The sequence below is a fragment of the Cyprinus carpio genome, chromosome A4 (assembly GCF_018340385.1).
Source record: "Cyprinus carpio isolate SPL01 chromosome A4, ASM1834038v1, whole genome shotgun sequence".
NCBI classification, from domain to species: domain Eukaryota; kingdom Metazoa; phylum Chordata; class Actinopteri; order Cypriniformes; family Cyprinidae; genus Cyprinus; species Cyprinus carpio.
The window spans coordinates 9,245,970-9,265,081 of record NC_056575.1 but is presented as its reverse complement, the minus strand read 5'-3'; the positions used below and the strand labels follow the sequence as shown (position 1 = coordinate 9,265,081).

The 19,112-nt window shown below is 35.4% G+C and overlaps 2 protein-coding genes across 4 annotated transcripts; one reads left to right on the top strand and one right to left on the bottom strand.

The window, feature by feature from the left end:
* Positions 1–1,522: 1,522 nt before the first annotated feature.
* On the bottom strand, positions 1,523–6,546 carry LOC109067071 (calumenin-A-like). 2 transcript variants are annotated; one of them, XM_019084084.2, is made up of 7 exons: positions 6,389–6,546; positions 4,993–5,229; positions 4,635–4,828; positions 4,039–4,205; positions 3,145–3,205; positions 2,797–2,996; positions 1,523–2,708 (listed from the first exon to the last, which is right to left on the bottom strand). In XM_019084084.2, exons 2-7 carry the CDS (start codon positions 5,217–5,219, stop codon positions 2,604–2,606), a joined length of 954 nt encoding a protein of 317 aa, XP_018939629.1. In that variant the 5' UTR covers positions 5,220–5,229; positions 6,389–6,546; the 3' UTR covers positions 1,523–2,603. The 2 variants fall into 2 exon arrangements, with proteins under 2 accessions (XP_018939629.1, XP_018939623.1); XM_019084078.2 differs by having other exon boundaries at positions 4,993–5,232; positions 6,389–6,544.
* Positions 6,547–7,419: 873 nt separating this feature from the next.
* On the top strand, positions 7,420–17,214 carry LOC109067027 (nuclear protein MDM1-like). 2 transcript variants are annotated; one of them, XM_042739647.1, is made up of 15 exons: positions 7,420–7,578; positions 8,104–8,194; positions 8,358–8,668; positions 9,075–9,209; positions 9,665–9,841; positions 10,073–10,215; positions 10,448–10,544; positions 11,130–11,162; positions 12,589–12,794; positions 12,870–13,103; positions 13,699–13,841; positions 14,143–14,279; positions 14,358–14,583; positions 16,316–16,384; positions 16,724–17,214. In XM_042739647.1, exons 1-15 carry the CDS (start codon positions 7,561–7,563, stop codon positions 16,831–16,833), a joined length of 2,130 nt encoding a protein of 709 aa, XP_042595581.1. In that variant the 5' UTR covers positions 7,420–7,560; the 3' UTR covers positions 16,834–17,214. The 2 variants fall into 2 exon arrangements, with proteins under 2 accessions (XP_042595581.1, XP_042595590.1); XM_042739656.1 differs by lacking the exon at positions 11,130–11,162 and having other exon boundaries at positions 16,724–17,212.
* The last annotated feature ends 1,898 nt before the right edge of the window (positions 17,215–19,112 follow it).

Below are 19,112 nucleotides of genomic sequence, written 5' to 3'. Positions count from 1 at the left end.
GCAGAACTGGTACACCTTTAAATACTACCATTTATTTTTTTTGTAATGAAAAACATTGCTATTTCATGTTAAAACAATGCATTGAAGATGAAGTAGAATATTTAATTTCCAACTTGCAAAAGAAAATCTAAAATAAAAATCAAATAAAACAAATAAAATCTATAAAAATGAGACGTCCTCTGATGTGAATGGAAATTCCTGATTTGGTTTTTAAAATGCTCAGACATCTGTTCCCACATCTCACTGAGAGAAAATGCAGGAAACGCCTCTCTCACATATGCAACAGTTCCTTGATCTCCCAAGAAACAGACAATACAAACATACACGGGCATCTTCAAGACACCCCACAGAGTGGAGGTGCAGGAAACGCCTCTCTCACATATGCAACAGTTCCTTCTCATCCCCTTCCTTCCCCTCACTCATCCTCCCTCCATTTGGTTCACTCAGAATGGTCAATATTATGTTGTACATGAATGCAAGTAATATTTACAGTCATGTTTGGTGTCATTTGAATAGTCTCAGGGCGACTGGTACAATGGTCTCAATCTTACAAAAGTAGACTTAAAGATAATACAGATCCTAAGAGTTAAGAGATATTTTGATTACTGTAATTTGATTGCTGTTTTGGGGGTTTTTTTTTGTAGGTTATTTTCTGTTCCCATTGAGCCACCCAGGTCTGGGACCTGGCTTAATGCAAATTCTAATTGTTAGTTCCTGTCTCCATCTCAGGGGATGTTTGTCTTGGTCTGAGGTACTTAAAGAAATGTTGCAAGAGGATCAGGGTGATTCTGTAGCCAGAAAACCCGTAATATGGTGTGTGTCTCTTCACTCCATATTATGTAATTTTCCTGAAGTCAGGTATGCATCTTTTTCTCTTAGATTCATCTTTAAGAATTTGATGTCTTGTATTGATTTGATATCTTTGAATTGGCTATGTAATTGGCACAATACATATTAACCTGACTGATAATAAATTGTTACATTTGATTCTATTCTGACTTACTCTGAAATTATTTTCTCAAGTAGATTAAGTGCGTCCAGGCTTAAGTGCATACTAGATCTCAGGTTCGATGGAACAAGGGGCACATCAGGTGAGATTCCTGACTAACTGCTTGACTTTAGCTAAGTTGTACTCAGTTGCATTAACTATGGGGTGCAAGTCATAATACAGGTCATAACCGCTGGTTATTGTCTTAGTTTTAATTAAGTTGTACGTAGTTATATTAACTTATATTTAACCTAAATTGAATAACTTTGCATGCTAAAAAGACCGAACACACAAGAAACCTTCAGCCAGCCAGCCATTGGACCGAGTGCCTGGACCTTACAACACTAAACACTGATAAAGGCTACTGATCCAGGATGATAGATTTAAACATAATACATATTACTTTTAAATGATATTTCCTCTATTAACTTACAACAGGCAAGTAGAATAGGTACATAAGCAAAAATTAACTTTGCATCTGGGGTAAAATGAAACCAAACAATCTGTTATTGTAAAATACTGACATGAAAATAATTCAAATTTCAGTCTTTCATAACTTTATTTTATTGACAATTTGTTGTTTTCAAGATACAATCTGTAGGTGCAGAAAATGGCACCACTTGAAGGAAGTCACCTGAAGCCACTCGGTGCCAAAACATTTTATAAAGAAAAAATAAAATGCATTCAAAAGACTAATGGACCACAAAGTACGTTGTTATGTTTGTAACATCAAACTTCACATAACTGATAGTGTGTTTCTAATATTGAAGCTGTAAGCAACAAAAAATTCAGTAACATGTTCAATTGGACCCTACAAACCAAACCGATTTGAGGTTTTAGCCATATAGCCCTAATCTAAAGATCCAAATCAAACAGAAAATTCAGTGAAAGGCACAATCAGAGTGTGTCCATTGAAGTTCAAAATCAAGGAGACTTTAAGAAAACAAACATCTTATTATCAATAATAATATTCATGGATGCGTGACTGAATAAGACAATGTTTTTTTTTTCTAATTAAATATTGAAAGAAAAAAAGGATATTGCCTTGAGAGGATCATGACCTATGGCTCTAAAATCAAAGCTTGTGCCAAGACAATTACACACTGTGAGTTTATAATGTGTTTATATGTATAAAACTATATACATATTCACATACACATGTGTGAATATATACATGCATTTATAATTCCTCGGAAGAAGCCAATCTGAGAGCTTTCTGTACTTACAGTATCCTAATGAGCAGGACTGTGAACAGCAGGGGGAGCTGATCATAGATCAGAAGCAACAGGTATACAACCGCCTTGAATCTAGCTCTGAATAAACCTCTTCACAAAACAAATATAAACAGTTATTGAAATGATGATAATGCTGTACATGGACCACGATTCCAAATACGGATCAAACAAACACTGCTAACACACTTTATAGTAAAAAAATAAAATGTTACGTAGAGTCATGAATGCATTTTCGTGTGCAAAAAGGAAAAAAAAAAATTATCAAGTGACCTAAATCTTGGGAATTAGTGTTGTATTACGATTAAGCAATATAAAATAAATTATATTCTTTTACCAGAACAAGATAAAAAGTAATTATCTATTATACTAGAAAAAAAGTATTAAAACTCATCGTGTCGAACTAAAGCCTCGCCAAAGTCAGTCGCTTGACTTCCCACAAACAAATCGTACTTGTTGAGTATTTCCTCTTTGGTGAGTTTGCCATCCTGAAAGACAGTGTGACAGACTCAGTTGAAATGACTTCAATTACAACTTACGGAAAGCTCACAAAATACGTTTTTAATGTCGGCTCACCTTGTTCGTGTCAGACTCGTACACCAGATGCTTGGCTTCGGCTTCTGCGTGATCGTAGTCGGCCGGCAGGATCCAGTCCATGGTCTCCTCTTTGTCCATCTTCCCATCCTTGTTCTTGTCTCTAAACTCTGAAAACTGCTCTCGCTCTGTCGCCACCCATCCTGGCTCGTCCATTTCATCCTCGTGGTTGTACATGTCGCCTGATATTCAAGAAAATTCAACTGATGTTAAGATATACTACTGACAAATTTACATTTTTATGCAATGCACATTGACTCACATTAACGTTTTAAAAGATTTTGTAAGAGTTTCCAATTTAAAACATACATAATACTGTATTTCACTCACCAATATACTCCTCCAGGTCAATAAAACCATCACCATTCTTATCAATGTCCTCCATAGTTTCCTAATAATATAAATTAAAAGATTAGTGAAACAGGTTACAAAGAAGACAGACGAACCCTAGTAACTCTTAATGATCCAGTTAATGTCCTTCATACATGTTCCTGGTCTTATTAAGCAAAACACATCAATGCACATTATGAGGACACAAAAGTTTGTCATTTCACTTTTTCGTTAACTTTCATTTGACGTCACCAGTTCTCAATGGATAAAATTATGCATCATCCAACATTTGATTTTACCAACATTATACACTGCCATTCAAACATTTGAGGTCAGTAAGATTTTTTTGGGGGGGCATAGAATTAAGGCCTTTATTCTGAAAAGCTGCATTTATTTGATTAAAAGTGAGAGTAAAGACATTTGTATCGTTATAAAAGATAAGTGTTTCCAATAAATGCTATATGCTCTGAACTTTCTATTTATTAAAGAGGCCTGAAGAAAAAAAATGTATCACCATTTCCACATATTATAGAGCACAACTGTTTTCAATATTGATGATAAGAAATATTACTTGAGCACCAAATCAGCATATTAGAATGATTTCTGAAGGATCATGTGACACTGAAGACTGGAGTAATGGATGATGGAAATTCAGCTTTACCATCACAATAATAAATTATATTATAACATGTTAAAATATAAAAGAGTGATTTTAAATTGTAATAGTATTTCAGAATATTATTGTTTTTAATGCATTTTTGATCAAATAAATGCTGCCTTGGTGAACATAAGAGACTTTAGACACGAGTTTACAAAAGTTAAATGGGATACAAACAGGCTTCACATTAACTTTAACCTAATATAGAACTGACATGCCAATAATAAGAGACCCACCAACACAACAATGTCCTTCATATGCTCATACTCCTCAGGATGGAGGAAAGCAGTGAACTCCTCTTTGTCAGCGATGTGGTCTCCGTTTCCATCAGCCATTTTGAAGCGCCGTTCATCTCTAGCCATCATCTGCTTGTAGTTGTAGCCATCATCAGACTCAGGATCATCTATAAAAACATAGAAAGAACAAATGATTATTAAAATACTTATTGTATTTCTGCTTGGACATGCTAGTGACATAAAAACTACTCAGTTCACCTTTACATTTTTTAAGGGGTATACAAAAAAATGATAATTCCGTCATTATTATTTACTTACCCTCATGTTGTTCAAAATCTGCTTGACTTTCTTTTTTCGATGGAACATAAAAGAACATATTTGGAAGAAAAATTCAAGTGTTTTTGTTCATAAAATGAAAGTCAGTGGCCCCACTGACTTTCATTATATGGACAAAAATAAAAATATTTCGTGTTCCACAGCAGAAGGAAATTCATACAGGTTTGGAACGACATGAGTGTGCGTAAATGTTGACAGAAATGTATTTTTTAGGTGATCAATTCTTTAACCTTGTTTATAAAAACAGACCACAATTTTACCAAGGTAGGTGCCATAGGTGACATTCTTGTATTCGTCCCAGGAGATCATGCCATCATTATTCATGTCAAAATCCTTCCACTGTCTTTCCACATTGTCATAGATGTACTTCTTCTGAGCCTTTTTGATCCATGCTTTCAGCTCTGCCTCTGTGACGAAGCCATCCTCGTCTGCATCGATCTTATCCACAATTTTACTGAAAGGCAGCAAAAACATAATGATATAAATTATCTATAAGAGTGTGTCTTCTCTTAATCGTTTATTTTATATTGAAACGACCAATGAAAATGAACGACTTCCGGTCATATTGTTGCTGCGAATCACTACTAAATTCCCCTTAACACTCAACACAATCCTTACCCAAGCCTATTCTTGCTTTCCTCTGGGGTCAGGTCATCAAACGTCTTGGCTTCCTCCTCCCCAAGGAAGGCATCATGGTCATAGTCAAAGTTTGTGCCGTCGTCATGCTCCTTGCTGCTCAGCAGTGCATCATGCTGGACTCGGTCCTTCTTCTCTGTGGGTTTGCTGGTGGCGTAGACCACGCACAGAGCAAAGCACATCAACAGAGGCCTGATCTCCATCTTCATCACATAAACTCTGCTGAAAGAGAGTGCAAATATTAACATATATACATCCCAAATCCCGTTTAAACCCAAATAAATACTGATCACAGGTATTTCTAATGCGGCGATGTTTAACAATCCAATGTGCAAACACAATTTTATGTGTTGACAGGGTCTGTTTGAATCAGTGAATGTAAACACTGTATGTTTGACTAAGAAGTGTGACGTACAATACCGTTCAAAAACTAGTCTCTGATGTTCACCGAGGCTGCATTTATCGGATCAAAAATTCAAAAAGAGCAGCCATTACTTCAGTATTCAGTGTAATGTGATCTTTCAGAAATGACTCTAATATGCTAATATTTGCTGCTCAAGAAATATTTTATATTATTATTGCCATGGTTGGAAACAGTTGTGCCGCTCAGTATTGTTTTACAGCTGATGCTGAATACAAAAACAAAAGCTGTTATTTTAAACGGAAACATTCTGCCACATTATAAATGTCTTTACTGTCACTTTTGGCCAATTTAATAAGCCTTTGCTGAATAAAAGTATGAATATATGAGGCAGAATCTCTCACATGAAACACAGTCGACACGAACAAAAATGTGTTTCCAGAGAATGGGGAAAAAAGAAGACTCAATTAGAGATTAGTCACACCAGAAATAAATCACATATGAGAATTTTATAAACAGTTTCATTAGGAAATACTTGGCAGTATGATAGCAATGGCAATAAGATCTTCTTGCCTTTCAAAATAAACAATCGCTCTTTACTAGTGGTCTGTTTAAGACAGATATGAACACGATAATCTCAGCAGCACAAACACAGGCAAAAAAAAAGTTACCTACAACACATTTAAAATGTAATGGTCACCATTTACTTTTAGTGCAATGAAAGTGAATGGGGACTAGGGCTGTCAGTCTTCTAACATTTTTTTGTTTTCCACAGATGAAAGGACGTCATAGACATTTATAATAACATTGGGGTGAGCAAATGATAACAAAACTGTATTATGTTTAAGATTTAAGATTGTATTATTTTAAGAACTATCCCCTTTTTCACGTTCAATACTAACTGTCCCTTTAAGAGAGTCGGCATTACAACGCACACGGTCAGTCAATGCAGTGGTCACATTACTAAAGACCAAAAATGCAAAAGCGAATAAAAACGTGTATAAAACACAAACATACCTAGATTTAATACGAGGCCGAGGATCCCAGATATAATACCGCGTCTTTGGTATACTCTGCACACGCCTGTGCCACACCGTTTTTCGGACTGGGGTAACGCAGCCATCCAATCACAGCCCAAACAGTGGAGTCCATCTACTGCCATTGGGCCACTTCAGCACAACGAACCCCGGATGTAAGGAAAACCGTTGTTTAAAAAAACGCGCGACTCACCGCACTCTCTTTTGATTGGCTACAGCGAATCTGAAAACCAATCAGCGCGGAGCCTTCGAAATCGGTTGATGCATCGCTCGAGATCATTGCGCATCGAGTAGATTTAGCGTTACGTCTTGCCACGTCCCCAAATTTGAGAGACCCGCAAATTCTCGCGGAAAGGTGTTGCCATCCTTTTACTGAACATTATTTGTAAAAGTGATGAATGGCGCAGCAGCCCCGGATTTGAATGATTGGATTAACGTTACCTAAATTAAAGTAAAGCCAGGTTTAGACTTTGATGACATTTAGCCATTCACGCTACTTTTGTACTTTAAAGTTACTAGCTAGTCAAACGACACAAAAGCAGAGGAACATGGCTTTCTTCTTCATATTTATGTAATTTTCAATTCATTCCCTGATGACATGACATAATCTGAAACAAAATACCCAAATATAATGTTTGTTAGATCCGCTAAAAAGGCAACAATATCACTTAAAAGAATCTAAAAGAGTAATAACATGACCTGAATGTGTTTCTGTAGAATTTAAACAAAAAAGAGCACGTAATGAAAGCTATATAGCAATGTCAGCTCTTTCTGTATACATTTAAGTTGAAAGGATACTTATTTTATTTGTGAGAAAGAATGTTTCCCCCAATTAGCTATTTTATTTAAATTGTTCCTCAAAGAAAATCAAATCTGACCAATAAAAGTAGGCTATCATAATACATTTTACTACTACTACTACTAAAAAAAAAAAAAGATATTTGTTATTTATTTTTACTACTACTACACACACACAAAGCGTCATAACAAATCGGCTTACAACAGTGCGCATGCGCGTATCCCGGGACGCTTCAGCCTCACCAAGGTAACGGCAAAACCTGTAACCGAATCTAATCTTTCTCCACCAAGCGTGAGACAAAACACTTCTTTTGTTCACGGACCTGTCTGTGCACTAGTCACCACTGCTTCAAAATGCCTGTACGTTTTAAGGTAAGTTAATTAAATTATCACCCACTGGAAACTGTTTATAACGTGACGCAGCTAGACCAGATTGAAGGTGCACGCGCTCGCGCGACGTCATTCGTTTAAAGGAAAAGCGAGCGCGCGCTGCAGGCTGCAGAAATGCTTTCACCTTTGAGATTTATTCCGGTTGTTTACATTTAGGTAACTAAATATACATTAATACAAACCCGTGTGACATATAGTTTAAGCTTTGCTGAAAACAAATAGAAACGATCTGATTTTATTAAGAAGCGTCTTGAATGGTAAACCCTTTACAAGTTCCTGTTACAGAACTTCCTTGTTATGTCTTGAAGAAGTTTGTGCGCGGATTAAAAGGCATCAAGATTATCCAGTTGTCACTTAAGAGCTAGTTATTAAGCAGGGCTTTTCTAATAAATCACAGATATATCACTTCCCAGACCTCTCATTTGAATATGCAGATTGTATAAAATGCAAAGTGTGCTGTACTTATGCTATAAAGTGTACTTGTTTTCTGTGTTTTAATTCTAATAGGGACTCAGCGAGTATCGAAATAAATACAAGGGTCGAACAACACGATCCAGAAGTGATTCTCCACTGGCGGGACTGCGCTCTGCCCAGTCAAGTATGTACTAGATAGATAGATAGATAGATAGATAGATAGATGACAGATCGATATTGGCAGATGATAGATAGTCAGATAGATAGCTAGTGTCTTACTAATATTAAAAAGATTATCACACAATAATTTACAATTTAATTGCTTGATCTTCTTCTTGCATTTAAAGGAATTACTCGTGAACCCCAATTCACATCGAAAAGGAAAGTGCCATTTTATCCACCGCAGATATCCAGGTCTTTCCGATGGGAAGGGCATGATCCATCTCCACAGCGTCAGGAGAAGAGGCCTGTCACTCCTCCAGCTGTCACACCTGTGCTCAGACCCAGAGCCTCTAGTGCAGAAAGAGTAGCGACCCCTCTTGCCCTAAGAGACCCCGTGCCACCAGAGGGCGCCGCTGCACCATCCCAACAACTACAGGCAGAGGCGCAAGCTGCTCAGACATCCACCCCTGCTGCAGACCAGCAGCAACAGAATGGAGTGAGTCTGGTTATAAGTGAGTGTGTAAAATAACTTTAAATAACAATAACGCGAAACGGCAACACACTTAAGGAGGCCCATTTGTAGTTCTGTTCATGTGTAGTCCTTTCAGTAAACAAAATATCTGACCAGAGTATGTGGACGAGCATGTTTTCCCCCCTTGAGGTTTTACCGACTGTTTTGGAGTTTTTCCTCACCATTTCTTTAAAACTTTATAACGAAATATATGGCTTCTATACCACAATTAATTTTTATGTAATAAAAAATCTTTATTATAAAAATTTAAACATTTTTCAAAAGCATTTATAACTCCGTAATTAGTGTATAACAATTAGAATTGTATTATTAGTTATTACTACCATCATTTCTGCAGTTACAGTTATTCAGAGCTTGTGTTTTCTATTAGATTAACCACGTGCTATGGAAAAGAGCGGGCCTGAGATCGGAGCGACAGAGGAATGGCCGTTTGAGCTCTGAGTACCAGAGGCAGTTCATGTGGAAAACGCCTGTGGTCGATTCGCCCCTGCTAGCTGCACATGAGGTACTTTGAGGCATTTTTAGGAGCATTGTCATAATTCAAAATCATTTTTTAACATGACACATTGGTTTGCATCCAGTCCTTTATTATATTTCCTGGCCAGATTATCTGACGTATTGGACACAGCACTTTTTGTCACATGATGTGTTCCTTATATTTATAGAAATTAGTACTAAAATATAGTGTAATTGAATGCTAAAAAAAAAAATAATACTTATCCACTAGATGGTAGTATAGAGTTTTTCATGTCAGTGGATGCAGGATTTTATATATATATATATATATATATATATATATATATATATATATATATATACATGTATATAATTTTATATGAATTGCTTATTGAATTTTTTTTATTAAACAAATGATAATTACAGAGAGCAACAACACTATCTTTCTCAGTAGTATTTTGTTATCTTTTCTTTGTGTTTTGGATTATTTCATATCTGTTTTAGATGTTGTACAGTAACAACAGAGCCATCCCCCCCTTCAAATCAAATCCAGTAATTATGGAGAGTGAGTACAAGAGAAGTTTCAAAGGATCACCTCCTTCCAGACCCCCACGCTTGAGGCGAGATGTTGAACAATACGAGGTCCCACAGCTCGATGCAGAGAACACAACACCAGAGAAGGTACACAGAAATATCTACATTCAGCTGTGTCATATACGTCAATGGACAGACTTTCCAAATAACTATGGAGCTGGAAAAACCAGTTTCACTAACCTGTTAGTTCCTTGGAATTTTTTACACATTCTATATGCATAGTCCGCATTGCACAGTAAGGAAGTATACATTTTCGAAAATGTTTGCACCTTTGACGTGGTTTGTCATGTGCTTTTGCCTAAATGCCCAACATGCCAGAGTAAGGGGAACAAGACAAAGAAGAAGAAGAAGGAGAGACAACAGAGCAGGAAGTCAAGCCCCAAAGAGGAAGTCACCCATCGACAGCAACAGGAAGTGAGGTCACCCTGTGCCCTGAGAGACCCTTCACCTAAAGTTATGAGGTGACTGTAGTATTTTTTTACAGGACTAGAAGAAAAAAAAAAACAGAAACAAAACTCAAAAGGCCTGTTTCACACATTTTGCACTAGCAGCACATAAGCACCACATATTTATTCTGATGTCCATATGATAAACAACAGGTTAAATTATAAATTCTTCAAATTATGTCAAATAATTTTTTTTTCACAGATTCCACAGAAGTATTTACCATGTCCCTCTTTATTTTCCTGACAGGAAAGTGAAAACTGAGTATAAATCCAACTTTCGTTCTCCCCTCCAGTATAGTTACAGAGATGGAGCATGGGTGAAGATCAAAACTGCAAAGGAGGAGGTGAGTTTCTGAAAACATCTATGGGGAAAAGTCCACAGAAAGTAGCATTTTATTCTCATTAGCATAAAAAAAGGTAAATGTAAAAAAAAAAGTAAATAAAAAAATAATAATAAAATAATGAATTTAACGCATATCCATTAATCCGGTAAAAAATAGCCTCTGATTCTGATATGGCATAAAATAATTTTGAAAAAGTAAAAAAAATTTTAAAAAAGAAAGAAAGGAATTTAATGAATATCAGGTACTGAATCAAAGGAATATTTCATCCGAAAATGTAAATTAACTAATTACATGTACTGCATTTAACAAGACTGGAGATGGGGTGAATGTCCAATATATTTCAAAGATAAAGTTTTTATATGTATATATATATATATATTCAATTAATATACACAAGGGATGACTTAAAAGACAGCAAAAAGACAGCAAATAATAAAAGACCATAGATAATGAGCAATAAATTCAAGAACAATTCTGACACCACATTACATGAAAGCTTGAGCTGTGGAGCGTTAAAGTGGAAGAGCTGTTAGGAAACAGAAAGGCAGTCTCTCTAATTACTGGTCTGTATTATTAATCTTGCAGGGGTGTGAAGGTTTTCTCGAGTGGTATCATGAGGTAACCATTCCGCCTGTTGCATCCATCCTCTCACTGCTGCTGCTGTCTTAAAAGAGACCTTCAGTTGCTTATGTGTGTGTCTGTCCTGTGCTTCCACACAAAATCTACTCTGTGACATCATTCAAAGTTAGACTATATGGTATCATCTCATGTGGACCTATTTTTGAAGAAGTGTCTGTGTGTGTTCAATCTGTGTGGATGTGGTGGATCAGTCGGCAAGATGCTATCTGTCAGCATACATGGAACTGAAGCTGACATGATGTTTTCTGTGGTTTTGTTGGTATTTTTTTTTTTGCTTTCGGCTGTCTGGTAAACCTGTATTGACTTTTCGCTCACTGACTGATTATATACAAGCATAGATAAATGTTAAGGTAGTGCTAAGAATTATTCATTTAGCAGAGGTTATTTGTTTATGCCTTTTTTATTCATTCATTCATCAGTGACAAATATATTATCTTATTTGAGGAGCCAATAATAAAGAATAATACACAGCTAGAATACAAATGAAATAAAGGGGGACAAAAATACTTTTTTTAATAAGATTAATATTTGTAGTATTACATTACTGATTAATTAGCTGTTATTTAAGATCTTAGTTAGCTCTCATTAGTTTTTCCCCAATTTGTATAAGTGTCACACTGTGACCTTCATGTGGTTCCTTTGCTGCTTAGTAAATAATTTGATCTGATTTCTTTGATTTTACATGGTCAGCATCTGTCATGACAATAAATTCAGTGCTCAACTCTTTATTTTAGTGTGTAAGTGCTTAATATTTGTTGGTTAGACTGTAAACCTTATTGTCTAGAGCTTTCAAAGGAGTTTTTGTTACATGCTGACCCTGTAAGAACAAAGTAACTTTTGTAAGACATAAGTACTTCATTTTAGGTTATGGTGTCAAGTGTGCTTCACTGCATTTCCAGCTAAACTTTTATGCAAGATGCACCGTATGGGACAGGAGTGTTTTTCTGAGTCAGCTCTTTAAGAGCAGAGCATCACATTTACACTAATTCTCCACAGGTTTCGAGGCGGATGTGACAATGTTGCATAATGTGAATTTATGCTGATTCAATAACAAATTTATATTAAGCACGTATAAGGACAATATCAGGGCTCAACAATAAATTTTACCACCACAAAAATTTACATTAAATAATTTTTAACAACATAATTTTGTATTTGATGTTTCTTTACAAAGGAAGTGAAAATGCATATTTTATATAATGTTTTTTAATTATAATTTTTAATCTAACTAAAATATGATTTTTAACCCATTCCGTCAACTGTCCCAAAATTTCAAAAAATCCTTAATCCTTATCGTTGAGCCCTGAAAAGTGTTTTGTCTTCCTGCCTCACATATTATCTGCAGTCTAGTCCTATTTTTTCCATGCTCTTATTTATTATTCAGAATTCTACTGTTTTTCCTCAGGTTCAGGAGCTACGTGAGAAGGCTGAGGCCTACAGGAAAAGGGCCTGGGGAACTCATTTTTCTCGGCAGCACTTGAATCAGATCCTGTCAGAACACAACTGGATGTGGGAGCCATCCAGTGACACCTCATTCTCATCCTCCACTGAATCTGAGGCCTGCAGAAGCACTAGTAGCAGCCCTATCATCGAGGCTCTGGACCTGGCCAGGTGAGCAGAGCTTGAACATCAAAATGTGTCCAATTCAGTTCAAAGTTTACAGCAAATCCTGAATTGTCTCTTAAGGGCTGGCAGTGTCAGGGGAAGCTCTAGCCCTGGGCCTTCTGCTTCTGTGGCAGCATGCAGAAGCTCTCCTGGAGAGGTTGGTATTCATGAAGTCCCCACCCTCCCTGTGCAGAGGAAGTTGGCCTGGGATGAAGAAGAGGGACTTGGAGAGAGGCATGAGTCAAAGATTTCACAGGAGGAGCTAAAAGTTGAAAAAAATGAGGGGCATGGGGTCATGAAGGAGAGAAATGAAAGGTACGTGCTTTTTGTTCCTCTGAAATGTGACCTGAGTTGTTTTTGAGAAAAGAGAACCTGCCAACAGTAGAACCAACTTGATGGTCTCAGTGTTGGGCAAAAGTCAGAATTGAAGAATTGGCTTTTGTTCTATTCATTGGAATTTGAATTGAGTTGGCTGCGAGCTGAATTGAAATTTGAATAGGAAGCTTGTTAATTACAATTCAAAGAAACGAACATAGTCACACAAATATAAACCATTTAAATTATTCATTTGACTCATTATATCTATTTTTTCCTCATATATATATATATATATATATATATATATATATATATAAATTATGATGTGTAAGGATAATTCATACAAAAATAAAATTTATTATTAAAACATATATTTAGATATTTGACATATATGTATGTAATTTATTTATTTATTTTAAATTTAAGAATATAATTGGAATTGGAATTATTAAAAGTCCAGCATGCGTGGAATCTCAAATATCAGTACTTCCATATCCAGGCACAATACAACAAAGATGACTCTTATGTGCAAAAATGTTTCTGCCCATGCTGTGACAGGTTTCCATTTCAACATTTCTCATATCTTTTCTAGGTTGCAAGTGTTGGAAACTGAGTCATCATCAGCGGTGGATGGGTCTGGAGATTCCATTAACAGGGGCAGATTGCCAACTCCCAAACTCAGGACCATGCAGACTGTACAAAGAACACATCATGATCGGACCACTCCAGCCACCGGTATCAAGCCTATTAGACATCACTTTCAAAAGTTCAGGTCTCATCGCCCTATGAAAATGTTTTGAGTTTCAATTGGATTTACAGACAGCTGTGGTTTTCTGGGCAGATGGTACATCCATGTATCACCTTGAACCTATACTTCTGGCATCTCACAACAGTTTCACTATTATTGAAGGGTTTGCAGTCAGAACAACAAGTTTATTAGAAAAAGCTTGCTATCAAATCATGAATTATATAGAATTTATAGTATTTATTGTAACATGATTTATTTTATTTTAATATTATTTATAATTTTCAATAGGAGGAGCTTTGCTGGTCTCTCCTCCGAAGATCAAACATTCCTCTGGGAGAGTAAGGAGGAGTGAGCCACCTTTAGGAAAACCTCACTCTCCATACAAACATATCATAGACAGCTCTCCACAGCGGCCACACAGTAAGGTACATGATTCTTAGGGCAAATGTGCAATATTATGTCATGTTATGTCTTCAGATTTCAAACTCTATTGTATTGCAAAGGCTGAGAGTGGAAGCTTGCCACATTCCTCGCCAGCCGCTGGCCTGACCACTGTAGATCCACTTCCCATGCGTGAAGATGCCTGCTCTGAGGAGGACTACTCCGCCAGTCCAAGACAACCCAAGCCATTGCAAAAACAACAGACCAGCCACCGTCACAAAGCTGCTGTCCCTCCACCTGCCAACAGAATCCAGGGCACAATGAGAAACCCGGAATTTCAGCATAATGGTATGGTTCCTTTCAGCATCCACTGACATAGATCTGGTTGCAGCCATGGGAATTTTATTAGGAAAGGCCAACCAGTCACAGCTTTTTTGAATTTACACTGAGCCTTAACAAGCTGAAAAGTCATTTATGCACTTTAGAAGCAGATATTATATTTTGCACTACAAAAATATCGCTTGATTTGATTGTGTGGTCACCAATCCATACAAGGGAAGAACAACCGCTACACTATAAGCACGCAATTGAAACGTGACGAGTCATTTACCAGCAGAAGGATTAGAGGGAGGTTAGGTTACCGCCAGCAATAGGGGGAGAATAATCTAGGTCAGTCTCCTGTCTTCTTTTTTGTGTTTTTTTTTTTTTCTTTCCACTAACGTCAGTGCATTATTTTGGTACCACTATATTGATTCAGGTCCTCATTCTACTTGATCAGGTTTTCTTTTGATTTCCAGGAGTCATTTATTTCAAAAGATAAGTTAACTAAATATGAATTGGTCAGAAGTGATATTAAAGACATTTATAATTTTACATAAGATTCTATTTATTTACAAAAGATTCTGTTTCAAATAAATGCTGCTCTTTTGAACCTCAAAGAATCCTCAAAACAAAATGTTTCCACAAAAATATTAACATTATTATTAAGCAGCCAGTTTTGGAGTTTGATTTTAATATTTGATGTTAATTTTGAAAGTAATAAGCATATTAGAATGATCTCTGAAGGCTCTTGTGACTGGATTAATGGCTGTTGAAAATGAATCTTTACCATCACAGAATTAAATTACACTGAAAGATTTATATATATATATATATATATATATATATATATATATATATATATATATATATATATATATATATATATATAGAAAACAGTTATTTTAAATTGTAATACTTTACAATATCAATGTTTCATTGAATTTTTGATCAAATAAATGCAGCCTAAGAGAACATAAGAGAGAATATATTTCCCTGCCAGTATTGATTATTTGAATATTATTCAGTAATACACATACTGCATAAGGTAACCTGTTTACACTATAAACATTGAAAAAAGTAAAAATACAGTTATTTGAATTATGTAATCTGATCCTTAACAAATGCTGACTTCTATAACCAGTTAATTTAAATATTATGTGTAGGGCTGTCTGATAGATTAATCTTGATTAATCACATCCAGAATACATCCAAGTTTGCGTTTAGATAATATATGTGTGTGTACTGTGCATACATGTATATATAAATACACACACATGCATGTATACATTTAAGAAATATGTTATACAGTATATATATATATACAGTATATATATATATATATATTTATATTTATATAATATAAATCAAATTAATATATATATATACATATATATATACATATATATATATATATATATATATATATATATATACTCACATGGAAATATTTCTGAAATATATACATGTATGTGTATGTGTTTATATATATATATATATATATATAATATATATATATATATATATATATATATATATATATATATATATATATATATACACACACACAGAACACACAAATATATATATATATATACACACAAATCGCAATTAAATGATTAGACAGCACTAATTACGTGACGAAACATGTACACTATATAAAGTGGTGATTACATGATTAAGTTTCACAGCCTATGGTGTTACGTTCATTTATGTATTTCACTCATACACAGTCACATCATCCTCTTTGTTTCAACTGTAGGTAACCTGGGAATTTTTCGGCCAGAGCTCTTTGTGCATCCTGAAGCTGAATCTTCCTGTGTGTTAGATGGTAAAATCGCCTTCTTAATATTATCAGCCATAAGCAGTTAGTTACAGTTACTTCATGTTTTTATGTCTGTCTAGCAGTTTTAGTAGGAACAGGAATTAGATCATCGTGTCCTTTGATGTGGTGCACATATCAAGAACAGCTAATGCTTTTCAAATCACTGGTTTCACTGATTGTCTGTACTGTTTGTGCATACAGTACATGCAGTCCTTTATTTGTCATTTATGGAACAGAAGTATCTTAAAATATTTTGTCAAAAAAAATATATTTTAGAACTATAATTATATGAAATATTATTTTTTTTTTTTTTACATTTTAATATCTCTTTCATATTAAATCCAGATGATAAGATGTCTCAGATCTCATCTAGATCAGCCACCTCATGCTCCATGGCCTCTGAACTCTTGGGTCGTGCTCAAAGAAGGAAGGAGGAATTCTGGGGAAAAAGCTAATGTGTCAAAGCCCATTAATCGGTTGTGCGTAGACTGAAAAATGGACATTAACTTCTCAGGATGTAAACATGTAAATTTCCTTCTACCATTTTTAAAATCTTTCACTGATTTGTGTGTGTGTGTGTGTGTGTGTGTGTGTGTGTGTTGTGCGTTCAGTATAAATGATTTTGCTAATAAAACTCTATAACTAAGTCTGCAACAAAGTAATAAAAAACATTTTTGTACAATGATAGAAACAAAGATCTCTTTGATTCTCTTTGATACAAATTATATCTGATAAAAAATTATATTTTATAGCTCTAGGGTGAGCAATTCAACACAATAAATCCACAATAGCGTTACATTCAGGCTCATCTACTACATCAGCGATCGCACAAAGTGAGAAAATGGTGCGTTCATGCAATGTCAGAAAATGAAAAAAAAAAAAAAAAACTCACATCAGTAAACAATTTTACTGCTAGTCATAACTTGTATTTACACATTTCTTACATGACGTAGGCTACCAAATGTTGTATAATAGTTCCTACACCGCATTTTACAAGCACATTAAAAACATACAGCGTGACCTGTTTTGTCCAGATTCACGAATAAATGACTCTTGAAATGAATCTTTCCGAAACATTTTAACTGCTTGAATCAGTCTAATGGTTTACTGAATAAACTCAACAAATCCAGCGAATATAGAGATTATAAACAACATGGCTTTATATTAGGCCTTCCTTTTTTTTCAAGAATTTTAACCATTCGGTTATTTTATTAAGTTTCCTTTTAATATGTTTTTGCAAAAATATCACCGAACCGATCCATAGAACTTTTGTTAAAATATTAATAGAACTTTAAAAACAACAAGATTTTTGAGGTTTGTATTTGACGTCAGCAGATTATACACCTTCAAGAATTCCATAATTACACGGACTTTTTATGGCTATCTAGTTTGACGTAATGAATACTATCAAAAGCGTTTGGCGATGCTTCCTTATTGTTCTCGTCACAGGCGTAGACAGCTTCTGCAAACATATCCTGACACAGAATTTTTAACAACACTAGCCTATATGTTTTATGATGTAATAGTTTTCCTGTCGACTGCAGCTTTTAAATTTATATGAACATGCTGATGAGAAAAAAATCTCCTGTGTCTCCTAGCAGCGTTAAATGGAAAGAACCACATAATAAAGGGGTTATTTTTGTCGCGCACTAATTAGGCTACTAATATTCGCCAGTGCGGGAAATTAACAGGAAGTAGCTACTCCGTCCACTTCAGACCGCTTCACCGGTCCTTTTTCTTATTGCAGTAATTATTGGCAGCTTTATTTCTGTCAGACAATATGCGGTGCGAATTTCCGATGCAATCACAACAGTCAGCGAATATGAAGCATGCAAAGTTAGAGATCCGCTTGACCTGATAAACTCAGGTGCAGAGGTTGGAGAATTACGCCAAAGGTAAAGAGACCATACCACAGTGACGTAGTGGTAATAACGGGGACAAAGCAGGAGAATATAAAAGCTCTAGTCACAACATGCACTCCAAATCTCGTCTGCGAGGAACAACAGTCTCCATAAGAGGAAACATCACTGAATCCAAGCGTCTGCCTGCAATATGAAGTTCCTAACTCTTCTTGCTTTGATGTGCTGCTGCTTCCTTCTGCGCGGCCAGGCGATGCACCTCACGCGCCCGCGCCCCAAACCTCTAGACAGCTCCGTCACCTGGAACGACCTCTTTATGATGACTAAACATGTATGTTTCAATGCTTCAGCTGCCATGTATATTCTATATTATTATTCTATATTAATTATGATTTTATAAATATCATTCTATTTAGGCCTATTAAAAATTAAATATGTAACATTTATGCGTATTAACCCTCACAGGCACAGATGGAAGACACAGACCACGAAACACGACTGCTTCCAGTGATCTCCGAGGTTATGCTAAAAGTATGTTATTTAAATCATAACCAAAAATACAAACCTGTCACTGTGGTGGTACAAAAGCTAAAATGTACATCTTTGCAACTTATTCACCTCTAAATGGTACATATTTGGTACCTAAAGTGTCTATATATGGTACCACCCCCGTGACAGGTTTGTGCCTCTCTTCTGAAAGTAAATTATATAATATATATATATATATATATATATATATATATATATATATATATATATATATATATATATATATACATATGCAGGTATATATGCACTTATTCACTAGATAGTGATTAGTATTAATATTTGTTCCATTCTTTCTGAATCACTTTTGGGGTATGTAGTACCAATTC